Source organism: Felis catus, chromosome E1 (assembly GCF_018350175.1).
Source record: "Felis catus isolate Fca126 chromosome E1, F.catus_Fca126_mat1.0, whole genome shotgun sequence".
NCBI lineage: Eukaryota > Metazoa > Chordata > Mammalia > Carnivora > Felidae > Felis > Felis catus.
In genome coordinates this window covers 34,445,150-34,458,543 of record NC_058381.1, presented here as the reverse complement: position 1 = coordinate 34,458,543, position 13,394 = coordinate 34,445,150, and the positions used below count along the sequence as shown (strand labels likewise).

Here is a 13,394-nt window from a genome sequence, read left to right as displayed (position 1 = left end):
CAGGACTCCAGAAAAATATGAAATTCATTAGGTTTTAGGGCCTGGAGTTGATAGTTCTTTTATTTTAACATTCCCATTGAACATATGAAGTGGGTTTCATTTTACTTCATCTACAGAATCTTCAAGCCATAGATGTTTTACAATGTGAGGAAAACCTGTTTTATTCGATGATGTGTTTCTGCCTTGGTTTTCTCATTTATAAAAACATTTACCATTTAGCTAGGGATTGTGAGGTAGTTAGTGGTCCCATGGTGGGGACACATGTATCCATGTACATCATGAGTCGTCATGAGGTCTGCAGTTGAGATGGTATTTCTTAAGAGTGTAAGGAATACTGGTGCTTGGTAGGCTTAGTTGTTAAGCATCTGACTTTGGCTCAGGTCATGATCTCATGGTTCATGAGTTTGAGTCCCACATTGGGTGAGCCCAAGCCCTGCTTCTCTCTCTCTCTCTCTCTGCCCCTTATTCACTTGTGCTTTCTCTCTCTCTCTGTCTCTCAAAAAATAAAAGACTGTAAGGAATGGTGAGGGCTGTTGTAAGGGCCATCAGGAGAGGTGTCATTGTAGGTATTGGCACTCCAGCTAAGCACTTGAGGGCCAGATAGGGTTCAGAGAAAGGCACGACAGGAAGTAGAAAGGAAGGGTGTGGAGGTGAGAAAGTTCCGGTTTGGATTCTGAGTGGAGTGCAGATGGATGACTCCTGAGGAATTAGGCCACAAAGGAAAGCAGGAAGGGGACAACTTTTACCCTGTGTCGAAGAGTGTGGACATTATATTGAGTGGAAAGAGCAACCACCAAGGGTTTTTCCATAGAGGAGAATTGTGGTCACATCTGAATTTTAGGGTTTGAAGTAGATAATTCCCATGACAGCCGTTAGGGGGCAGCAGAGGTACAGGGAGCCTTGAAGTCATTGACATAACCTGGGTGGGGCCATCACTGGGGACAGTGGGAGCAGGAATATGGGAGAGACAGGAAGTGATGTTTGTGATGTATGTCATAGCTGCTTAGAAAATTGGGGTGGGAGAGAAGCAGTGACACTCTCAGGCTGCAGGCCTGAGTGGCCAGAAGAGTGGACTTGTCATTATATGAGGAGAAGGAGGAGTGGTGTTGGGAGAGGTGCATTCATGTCTACAGGCAGGTAGAAGTGTGGTGTGGCATAAAGATGCTGATTTGGACGTGATAGGAGATGGGTGGCCCGTGGCCATAAATAAGGTGAGTGAGGTATTAGAGGCAGGTGGCAAAGAGAACCTTGGGGTAAGAGTCCGTGGAGAAAGGGTAACTGAGAACGAGACTAAAATCGGTAGAGTTCAGTCTTAGAGAATTCAACAGAGGAGAGCATTTGAGTTCTGTGTTTAACCTATTTGCTTTAAGTTCTGTAGGACATCCTTGGCTAAGGTGTCCCCCTAGATGTGACCATTATACTGTCTCCAGACATTGCCAAATGTCCCCCCAGGGGCAGAACTGTTCCTGGTTGATAACTACTGTTCTACCTTACGATATCTTCTTGCTCATAATATTAATTTATTTGTGGCCCCTGTGTGCCCTTTCTGTATGTCTTTTTTTTTCTTTAATGTTTATTTAGTTTTAAGAGAGAGAGCAGGGGAGAAGCAGAGAGAGAGAGAGAGAGAGAGAGAGAGAGAGAGAGAGGGACAGAGGATCCGAAGCGGGCTCTGTGCTGACGGCAGAGAACCTGACGTGGGGCTCGAACTCGTGAACCTTGAGACCATGACCTGAGCCGAAGTCAGACACTTAACCGACTGAGCCACCCAGGCTCCTCTCTGTGTCTTTTAGCTTTGACACCAACTACCACTACCACGACCACCATCCCAGTCCTAATTCATAAGACAAACATTGATCTGGCTAATTGCCACCATTCCTGTTTGTGGAGATTTTTGTGGGCCAGGACTCTGTGGTTGCTGATCTGCTAATGGGTTTACTGTCCTTGATTCAGGAACTTGCTTCTGCTATGGTTGTGTGTGACTTGCCAGTCAGCTATGGTTGTGGGTGGAAGGATAATTATCAGGTCTGTTTCTTTAGTTACGAGTTCGGGGGTAAGGTAGTAAGCATGCTTATTTCTCTGTTTGTTCCTGTTCTCCTCCTTATCTGTGATACTTTGTTGTTCTGTTCTGTTTTGTTTTTTCACTTCATGTCTGCCTTCCCCAGCCTAAGTCCTTTGTCTTCCACAAAACTTCATTTGGCTGCAGCTTCACCTCATGCTGATTTTTCCTTTCTTCGAGGTTCTGGGTCACATATAGAGCTTAGTGTGCTGTGTTATATCCTCTTGTATTTCTGGCTATTTTATGCACATATATTTTTTTTCTGGGATAAATTCCTTTTGATATTCTGTATGCCTGTATTGCATACTGTTGGACACACAGTTCTCATTCAGTAAATACCACCCACTCTCAGTGGCATATTAGAAATAGTTATGGTCTTTGAGCAGAAATACCACTATAAGTAAGTTTCCATACATCAGAATGGTTAACGTGTGCCAGTTTTGTTCCATCAATTTAAGCAATAGTCAAATGAGAATGAATAGGCATTGTATAAGGAGCCTCTGATGTTCATGATGGTAAGATTTGATCTAAAGTTGATATTTAGAAGAGAGCCGTATGGATTATAACTTTTTGTCCTTAATTAAGGTGGATTTAGCTGTAAATTAGTTTTCAGCAAGATAAGAGATTTGGTGTAAAATAAGTACAGTGAATAGACATTTTGATCCCAGTCAAAAATACAAATAAGGAGAAGAGGAAATTGGTCTTAGTTTGGGTTGCCATTGTAAAGACCCCCATAGACTAGGTAGCAGAAATTTATTTCTTCTATTCCTGGGGACGGGGAGTCTAAGGTCAGGGTACCACTGTCACTGGGTTCTGGTGAAGACCCTGTCCCAGGTTGCAGATTGTCGACTTCTTGTTGTGTCCTCGCATGGAAAGAGGGAGAGAGCCTCTGGGGTCTCTTTTAGGAGGGCCCTGATCCCATTCATGAGGGCTTCACCGACATGCCCTAATTGCCTCCCTCAGGCCCCACCTCCTAATAAAATAAGGTTTCATCATAGGAATTTTGGTGGGGCACAAATATTCAGTCCATAACAAAATTAAATCAAGGATGTATGTGGTGTCTCCTGAGTGGTTAGTATGGACTACACGCAGTTAGCTCTACCGAAAGCGTTCTTAGGATCGAGTGAGAAAATGCGTATGTAAGGAATTTGAAGACTCGAAAGCACTGCCATACTGTTTGTGTGGTTGGCTGTCGTTTCAGGCTACAGAACGTGTGTGAACTGAATTGGTCTTGTTCATGCATCGTATCTGGTTCAGTGTAGGCAGTCGGTACACGTCTGGTAGGAATGAGAACACACTTCGTGGAATGCGTGTGTGTCACTCTTGTGACTTAATGTGTCACTCTTGTGACTTAATGCATCTTTCGAGTTTGTGTTGCATTTGCTGATAAAGTTTGAATTAAGTATCTACGTATTGTAAGTCCTTTATCCTTGTTCCTTATAAGTGGTGCCCATAGCAGGAGGTAGTCTGAACACTGAGGTCAAAAGTTTTCCTGAAAGTGCTTGTCTCGGAGTGCCTCGGTGGCTCAGTTGGTCAAGTGTCCAGCTCTTGATTTCGGCTCAGGTCATGATGTTACAGTTTTCGTGAGTTTGAGCCCTGAGTCAGGCTCTGCGCTGACAGTATGGAGCATGCTTGGGATTCTCTCTCCCCCTCTCTCTGCCCCTGCCCAGCTCTTGTTCTCTCTCACGCTTGCTCTCCAAAGCAAATAAATAAACTTTTTTTTAAAAATCTTAAAAAAAAAAAGTTCTTGTCTGTGAAACGATTCTGTTAATGGTAAGGTTGTCAGGATTTACTTTTTTTATAAATTTTTTTTTTAACATTTATTTATTTTTGAGAGACAGAGGCAGAGCATGAGCAGGGGAGGGGGAGAGAGAGAGAGATACAGAATCTGAAGCAGGCTCCAGGCTCTGAGCTGTTTGTTAACACAGAGCCCGGCGCGAGGCTCAAATTCACAAACTGCAAGACCATGACCTGAGCCGAAGTCGGACGGTCAACCGACTGAGCCACCCAGGCACCCCGTCAGGATTTACTTCTTATGAGTATTGGGTGTAATTTGTTGCTGGTAAATATTTCTGTAAACTCAGAGTGGACATATTCCCGGGAGAGTAGAACGAAGAGACCTGCTGTTACAGCTGCTACTCAGCCGTTTTGACGGTTCCCACAAATATGATAGAAGGAAAAAGAAGAGGTCCTCTAAATAGGGGAAGGACAGCTCTCAGGCACACTTTCGCATGTTAGGTTGGCCATATACACTGTGGGAGTGGCAGGCTTGGTCTCTCTTGTTCACCTCTGCACTTAAGTCTGGTGCCTGGCCTAAAGGTGACATTCAGTGAGAGTTTATTGAAGGAATGAATAATGGAGAGTCTGTGCTTTCTTGGGTTTTCTAGCTCGTAGTTGAAAAGCTGTCAGACTTAACAAGAGTTTAGGAAGACTGCAGTAGAACCGGTAGAATGTGTCTAGTTTTTGCCTGGGATGTACTCTTCAGCCCTGGTCCCTTTGTAACACAAGACCATACGATTCCTGCAAAAACCAGTTTGTGTGGTTCAATCTGTATTGATTTAGGTTGTGAAAGCCCTTCTGCTTGTTTCTTTAATCTGTTGTATTCCCTTTTCTCTTTGCAGTTCTAATTGTGGAGTGGTAAACATATACAATCAAGATTCTTGTCTCCAAGAAACAAACCCAAAGCCGATAAAAGCTATAATGAACTTGGTTACAGGCGTTACTTCTCTGACCTTCAATCCTACTACAGAAATCTTGGCAGTTGCTTCAGAAGAAATGAAAGAAGCAGTCAGATTGGTAATATGTCTTTACCTTTAAAAACATTATTGATAATCTTAAAATGTAAGTTGAAGGCATGGAAGGATGGGAGGAAAGGGGAGTGTTGGGTTAATTTAAAAAGAGTAGCTTCTTTTGATGTAGACATTACTAGTATTGTGGCTTTTGGGTGTGGTTGTAGAAATGATGCACAGTAGCCACCAAATTTGTACTAAGGGACGTATTTAAGGCAAATTCTTCATGTTTCTACAGTTTTCTTTCCTTATCTCTGCTTTTTAAAGCGTGATTTTCTTAGATTTTGAAAATAAACTGAGCTTGAAAATAAACTATATAAAAAGATTGCAATTTAAAGGGCTTAGTACTACTTGTGAATATGCCTCTGTGCCAGGAGTTCCCGGGACCTTCTCCAGGTTTGGTGATTTACTAGGACTCCCAGAACTCCGTATATGGTCTTATTCACAGTGAAGAGTTATTACGGGGAAAGGATACACAGCGAAACCAGCCAAGGGAAGGGTGCATGGGGCAGTCTGGAGGAAGCCAGGCACAGACTTCCAAGAGTCCTCTCTTAGTGGAGTCACACACGACATGTTTAATTCCTCCGACAAGTTGTGACCACATGTGTTTGGTGTTTTCTTCTGGGAAGTCCCTCATTAGGGACTTCATGCCCAAGGTTTTTATTGCTGGTTGATCACGTAGCTACACTCTGCCTAGCATGTACCCAGATTCTAGGCTCCCAGAAGGAAAGACAGGTGTTGAGCAGAAACCGCATTATACAAATGCTTGAGGCCTGGTGAGCCATCCTTATCATTTAGGGAAAATGTGGCATCAGTGTAGGGAAACTGTTTACCAGTCAAGTTCCCAGACATGATCTAAGAGCCGTCCGTGCGAGCATGCCTTCCTGAGGATAGCAGCCTCGGGTCTGTGTTAACTCTTTTTTGCCCCACCTCAGAGCCCATTTTAAATGTCATCGCGTCTCTGTGAAGTTTCCTACTCTTCAGGCAGAACCAGTTTCTTTATTCATTTCACAGTTATTTGCTCTAGGCCCCAGGTAGACAGATGGCACAGAGCTTTGAATGGCAGCACTGGCTTGTGTTGTTACGTGTATGCTATCGCATTATAAGTACTTTACAGAAACTATTATTTTTACCTTGTTGACTTAGCAAAGCTTCGACCAAGTGTAATAGCATATAGTTTCCAAAGATTTATAAAGACTTCTCAAAAAAATGTTGAGCCAAATAACAGTCCTCAGAGGATTAACTCCCCCAAAGTCAGCAGCTAGTAAAGGGCAGAACTGTGCTTCTGGATTCTCCGTTCTTCGTAGAACTTTCGTGGTTTTCCATCTGAAATCCTCTGACCCCTAGAATGTGTGCAGAACTTGAGATGGCAAGTGGGGCAAGGAGGAGGCCAAGCTCTGCCTGTATCACATAGAGCAGCTCTGCTCTGATCTGTGCTGTATATTGGCATTCTGCATAAGATTTTCTTGGAAGGAAGAAAGAATTCTGTTGGAAAAGAGTGAAAAAATACAGCACTGTGTTTTATTGCCTCTGTGTCGAATGAATTGTTTGATAAATGAGAAGGTTCTAATTCAAGTCAGCTTTAAAATCCCCACTCCTCTAATGGGAGTGGTGGACTAGCACACATTAACCTTTTATCATTTTAATGGTAGTAAATTGTTTTTAGAAAACCATGGGATCTATCTCCTGTTGACATAATATATTCTGCAAGACGCCTAGTAGTTAGTTCTGCCTAGTTTGCTTCAGTGATCATGGCAACATTTATGGTTCTTTACTGTGGCAAAATCACACAAGGAATTCATTAGTAACAGCCAAATCCCATTTTTTAAATGGTAGTCAACCATAATATCTAATGGAAAGTAGCCAGGCATAGCAGCTTCAGAATGCCTCGGTGAAACAGCGTTAGTATCATTAAATGCAGTCTCTTATAATGATCCAAACAGTTCTGTTATCCCAGCACAAAGCAGTGAATATAAATCTAAGCCATTGCACCAGTAAGAGACACAGAAGTTAAATTGTTATTGCATCTACAATCTTTGATGTAGTAGAAAGTTGTGGAACTGGTTATCCATTAAATTAAGGATGAGTGAGCTTTTCACTTGTTGAATTTTGTTACCAGGGTCCTTAAATGTGATGACAGAAATGGTGTTGGAGGTAAAGGGAACTTTCTGAGGTAAAGAGGTTGGGTTTTTATGGGCTTTTTCTTCATTAACAGTTCACCTATAGTTTTGGATACAAGGGCTGTAAAGAGAGGTTAGAACACAGCTGACGTCTAAGCATGTGGGTGGGAGCCATTGGTCTGAGAAGAAAGTGCTAATGCAGTGAGAGAGTCCACTGGGGGACCTCACAGATACATACATGTGAGTCTCTTAGGAGACTGTTGTAAACGTGGTTTTGCTCCTGAGAATCAGGTCAATACAGGAGATAAAATATAAAAATACATTGTTGATAGGTTGGTGTTTGTCCTCCATTGGAAAAACACACGGTCCTCTTGTGTGAAGTCATGGCCACTGTATACAGTTGTGTAGGCTTTTTGTTGCCTGAGGGCACCGCATCTAAGACGACACCGTTTACATCTTAAACTTTATTAAGAGTGTGTGTTTACCATAGTGTTTCTGGCACTCTCTGCTCTTTATTTAGCTACAAAAATAAACAGCTCCCGTCTGGTGGAAATGAGCTTTAAAAAATTGATATGTGTCTTGTGCCCCAATTTTTGCCCCACAGTGAGCTCCCTGTTTGTAATAACGAGTTGACTTAAGTATGAAGTTACATTGAATCCAAATTAGGAGACTGTTTTTTCCAATTTAGGTTAGAAAATAAAAAGCATGATTTAATATAATTATCTTTAAGAGGTCATTCAAATACAATGGAATACTACCTGGCAATGAGAAGGAATGAAATCATGCCATTTGCAGCAATGTGGATGGAACTGGAGGGTATTCTGCTGAGTGAAATAAGTCAGTCAGAGAAAAACAGATATCCTGTGTTTTCACTCATATGTGGAATCTGAGAAACTTAACAGAAGATCATGGGGGAAGGGAAAAAAATAGTTACAAACAGAGAGGGAGGGAGGCAAACCATAAGAGACTCTTAAATACAGAGAACAAACGGAAGGTTGATGGGGATGGGGGGAGAGCAGAAAGCGGGTGGTGGGCACTGAGGAGGGCACTTGTTGGGATGAGTGCTGGCTGTTGTATGTAAGCCAATTTGACGATGAATTATATTTAAAAAAAAGTCATTGAAGTAGAAAGGTTGGTTCTGGTGTATTTTATTTTGGAAGAGTCACAAAAGAGTTCAAAGTCCTGCCAGCAAAGTTAATGAGCAAGTGTCTGGAGCACGGTTTAAAAGTACCAGGTGACACATAGGATGGAGACCAAAGTTAGGTATAGGACAGTTCTGTTCTTGGCGCTCGTAGGAAGTAGTTACTTCCTGATTTGCTCCTGTGATGCCTTGGATCACCTGTTCAAAGTTGGTGCGTGCCTAGAGGATGCAAACTTACAGTGGCCTAAGCAAAATGCAATTGAGAAGCCAGACCACTTATCAAAAATGCATGTAATTTCCACATTTCCAAACTAAGAGTAAAAAGATTTTGCAGTGTTCATATTGTGGCTCTTCTCCTAAAATAACTAGTCTGCTTTAAGTTGTTGTTGTTCTTTTTAAATATATTTTTCAAGGAACCTATATAAAGAGTGGTGTTTAAGAAGTTTACAAGTTCGGATCAAGTCTGCCAGCTTCTTAGCTTTAATGGGTCAAGACCACTTCTCATTAGCACTAATGCCTGTGCATTGATGCCGTGCTGTGCAGGCAGAACCTGGTTCCTGGGAAAGTTGAGAATAATTGAAATTGCTTGGAGATCCACAGTAAGCTTTACTTTCTTGACAAAATGGTCAATAGGTATATACCAGAAGGAATAGGGCCTAATAAGTGACTCACTGAAACCTGTTCCACAGACGGATGTGTATATCACTGGGTTTTACCTGGGGCTCGTCTACGAAATCACCTTGTTTGGACGGTTTAAAGCCTCATTTAAAAGTGTGGAGGATGACAGACTGCCAAAGGGAAATAGCTGAGTGAGGGCTCTCCACACATACTGGGACACTAAGGTCCTCTTTGTTGGAAGAGCTGGAGAATCTTTGAAAGTGAGAGTTGCTAAAATCCTAGTGTACTTCGGGTAACTGCTTCCATGCTGGGGTTTTATTTACCCACAAATCGAGTGAGGACTGGTTGCATCGATCTTGGACTTGGCTCATTTTTCCCAACAGTGGAGTCTCTTGGAGAAAGAGACAGTGCCCCTCCTCATGTTTAGGCCTGGTGGTGAGCGTTTCATCTCTCTTTAAATCAGAACACAGTTTTCACTTGACAAACCAGGTTTCCATGATTTTGTCTTCCTTGAGAGGAGATTGAAAAAGACAGAATATATCATAAAGCAGAAAAGTAAAGTATGGAAAGGAGATTATACGATACTGGAAGAGTTCGTATGACTTTGCTGGGCTTCAGTTATATAAAATCAGACTCTTTGTAACATTTAAAGTATCTGTTCCCTGTGACCAAATTTGAGTATTGTTTACTGTGGTCATTAAGTTAGAGCATTATTGAGTACTGCTATTGACTTTTTACTTTAGTGTATTCATTTATTTAGTCAGCAAACATTGGAATCTGGCAGGCGCCATGCTAGATGGTGCATTAGAAGCATCAAAGAAATGCTTTCTTCTCTTCTCTCCCTTCCCTCTAGGTTAATAGCACATTGAAAACCAAATTTTAATTTCAGAACACTCTGCTCCATTACGAGAGTCGTACATCATGTGTACTACAATCAAAATGAACTTTTTGTTCCAGCAAACAGAATGAAGACTAAAATTTAAGAAAGAAGAGTTTGTAGTTGTTGTGATTTAAAGCTTCATATTATTTCCTACAGGTGCACCTTCCTTCCTGTACGGTATTTTCAAACTTCCCCGTCATTAAAAAGAAGACAGTCTCTCTTGTTCATACCATGGATTTTTCTCCCAGAAGTGGGTACTTTGCCTTGGGGAACGAAAAAGGCAAAGCCCTGATATATAGGTGGGTGTTACTTATGTTTAAACGTCAGAAATACCCATAACGTTCTTTTGAAAGTATGAAGAGATACTCTTGTTACATTCCCAGTTCTCCACTTAACACGCAGTGTCTTAATCAACGACAATGATAAATTATTAATTGTAGAGTGTTTAGCCTGACTGTCCTCTTCATTCTCTAACAAAATGCATTTCTCTACCATAAAATGTGACTAGAAGAAAAGTTCGCCTGAGGATTTATTTATTAATTAAAAATAACTTTATTTATTTGCGAGTAGTCAAGGAAGAGTAGCCACTTTAGTTTTTAATTTTTTTTTTAAGCGTATTTATTTATTTTGAGAGAGAGCACAAGCAGGGGACGGGCACAGAGGATCCCAAGCAGACTCCACGCTGTCAGCACAGGGCCTGATGAGACTCAAACTCCCCAGCCGTGAGATCATGACCTGAGCCGAAATCAAAAGTTAGTTGCTTAACCGATTGAGCCACCCAGGCACCCCCAGAGTAGCCACTTTAATAGTATTGCGGCTTTCTTGGTGCCTTATGTCTAGATGGACCTTTGTTGATTTGTTAATTCACTACCTACTTCACTTGATATAAGTGATATTTTTTTTTTTTTTTGGAAAAGGTGCTGCTTTCTCTGTAGCTGTGAGCTGTAAATAAGAATGTCAGCCACAGAGATGTCTAAAAGTTACATTCTGTCCAGGTTCTTTTCTGCACTCAACACACTTGGTTATAAGGCGGGAACAAATAAAATCTAACTGCACAGTTGCTAGAGATGCAGGTGACAAGGTGGCTCTTCTGGGGTTGCTGACAAGCTGGAAGCTAGTGCCTTCCGTCACAGCCCCCTGTCCCTTCTCCCTTGTGTTGGTGGTGAATGTGTGTAGGACCCTGTGTTTATGTTTGTATGCTTTAGGGAAGGCCTGCTTTCACAGACTTGGAATCTGGTTTGAAGAAGAGGAGAAATGTAAATCAGTTTTAAGGAGATAGTTGTGAAGAGAGGTTATGGCAAAGAGTAATGGGGTCTCAAGTTCTGTTCAGAAAGGACGATGGTTACGCATTCCATCATTCCACCATTGGAATGGTTGGTACATTCCATCATTCTCACTTGCTTGCAGTCGTTTTTGGGGTGATTGTTTCAGTTTGGGTTTTCAAGAATGCAGATTCCTACTGCACTTAGAAATTCTCTCCCAAAACTTTGGTTTATCTAATTGAATTTTCTTTTCTGAAGTTTAAGCACCGGAGGCCATTCACATTTTATCCAGAGCATTGCTGAGTGGGGAGACTGTTTCTAGCAAGTGTGTGGGACTGACAACCTTTGTGTTGGGTGTGGCTGGTCAGGTATTTCAAAGGCTCCAATTCGATGCTTTGGAGCAAGCTTGATGCTTTTAGTAAAACCTGAGGTAGTAGCCTTAGGATCCTTCAGAATGTCACATTGAGGAGTCTTAACCTAGCTGCCTGTTGAGAATGATTATGAATACATTTTTTACCCCCCAAAAATGCTTCTTCAGTGCCGTTCTGTGATCTGATTGACCATACTGTGGGTAATCACAAAGTTGTTTCTTTAGATGATTTGTCTTTTACTTTTTCAGGTTGCACCATTACTCAGACTTCTAAAGAGATTATATGAAGTAAGCAAATCCTTTTTTGATTCTTCAGGTTTTAAGGTTACACCCGTTGCTGTCAGTTGGCAGAGGGACCACATGAGCTGACCTTTGTTTCCTTGCCCCAGGGTTGCTGTATCTTTAGATAGGGGAGCGGGATGGAAGTAGATCAGGAGCAGCGCAGTTGGACCTGAACCTTCCCTGGGAATTTTTATCCCAAATCACAACAGTCTGGTTCTCTCTTTCTGAGCTCAGATCTCTAATATACTGCTCAGTAGTGGTCATCAAAATTGTTATTACTGAACATTTAATCCACAAAGGCTAGACGTAACAGTGAGAGATGACGATCTTCACATACAATTGTAACTTCCATGAGCTCACACCCTCTCATTTTGTATGTGTTTCTTGAGAAATTAAAAGGGGCGTGCCCTGTGGCTAGTTGGTGGAAGCTCGTCACAGAGCTAGTTAGTGGCTGGTCATTAGTTTTGCTGCCTAGTATTTAAAACAGTAAGACGTGCTTGCCTTTCCATGGCTTGATCTTTGATGTGGAAATATAGTAGTTCTGAGGTTGGGCTTTGCAGTTGGCCTGTTCCTCACAATTGACTAAGTTGGTCTTCTCTGAGATTCTTCCATGTTGAGGAGACTGTGGGAGTGCATATCGCTTTAATGTTGAGCAAAACATCAGCCGAGAGGGGAAAGCAGTCTAGGTTTCCTGCCTGTCCAAACTGTATAGCCAGTACATGTTTGTTGATGACCAGCAGTTATAAATCAAATGTATAATTTCTTCTGTTTTCTCAGATCCAGTTGAGCCGGAAGAGAAGCCGTCTTGATCTTCCCAGAAACTTTCTGAATGTGTGAGAATATATGGCTAATGATTTACTGAGCCAGCTGTATTATTTAAGTTAACAGAAACGTTTTAATAAACACATGGCAACTTTTGTTTGAAAACAAGTGTAAGTTGTTCTTCCCTTCCTACCTACACACCAGCACACTGACTTGGATGCATTTCTTTTCAGACCACACAGAGATTGGAAACACCTGTCTGCAGCCAGAAATAACACAGACAGACACTCTATTTCACAGTTTACCCTACTTGAGATTTCCCCCTTTCCCAGCATAGAGCTCTCCATGCTAAGCGAGGTTCTGATGAGCGACGGAGTCAGTTGGCTTGAGATGAGAGCAGTGAGGGCTCATGGGATTAATTTTGAACTTGCAAGTTTTCTTGGAAAGGTGATAATGGAAATGAGATTTTCCTGGGCTTGGTACTTCAAGTGGTTGTCATTGTTATTTGCGGGAGAGGGTCACATAAGGGCCTGGTACTTGTGTCCTACTAATTAGCCACTCCATTCCCTGGAAGTATTTTTTGTCTGTCTGTTCAAAAACATTTTTTGGTTTATTTATTTATTTTGAAAGAGAGTGTTTGGGGGGAGAGGCAGAGAGAGGGAGAGAGAGAATCTCAAGCAGGCTCTGCACTGTCAGCACAGAGCCCGATGTGGGACTTGATCCCACAAACTGCAAGATCGTGACCTGAGCCGAAATCAAGAGTTGGACCCTTAACCAACTGAGCCACCCAGGCACCCCCTCTCATGTCAATTTAAATGTTTCATTTAATTTAGGTTCCAGGGTCGACAGTTGGTTGCATAATTCAGTTGTGGCATAACCTTGCTTTAAACCAGTCCCTACGTTTCTTAGGGAAAGCAGACACTAGACCATGTATCTAAGGAGGATTCGTTATGAGAAGTATCAGGTAGGTCTGAGAGCCCTCACCCCACCTCCTTGCGGACACCTGAGAGAGTCAGGTTAGAGGAGGAAGTTCTCCCAGTGATGAAAAATGGCTCTGACTCTGCCCAAAGAATTAATAGATCCCACTTAACTCTGGTCCAGCCAACAGCTCAGT

General features: G+C 42.1%; 1 protein-coding gene across 2 annotated transcripts in view; it reads left to right on the top strand.

Annotated features, from left to right (window-relative positions):
- Positions 1-12,445, top strand: part of UTP18 (UTP18 small subunit processome component) — a 42,907-nt gene extending 30,462 nt beyond the window's left edge. The window contains exons 11-14 of one of the 2 annotated variants that reach the window (XM_023244493.2): positions 4,678-4,852; positions 9,761-9,903; positions 11,486-11,524; positions 12,296-12,445. In XM_023244493.2, the coding sequence (XP_023100261.1) occupies positions 4,678-4,852; positions 9,761-9,903; positions 11,486-11,510 (343 nt within the window). In that variant the 3' untranslated portion in view covers positions 11,511-11,524; positions 12,296-12,445. The remainder of the gene's footprint in view (positions 1-4,677; positions 4,853-9,760; positions 9,904-11,485; positions 11,525-12,295) is intronic. The other variant, XM_023244494.2, reaches the window with a different exon arrangement.
- Positions 12,446-13,394: the final 949 nt, after the last annotated feature.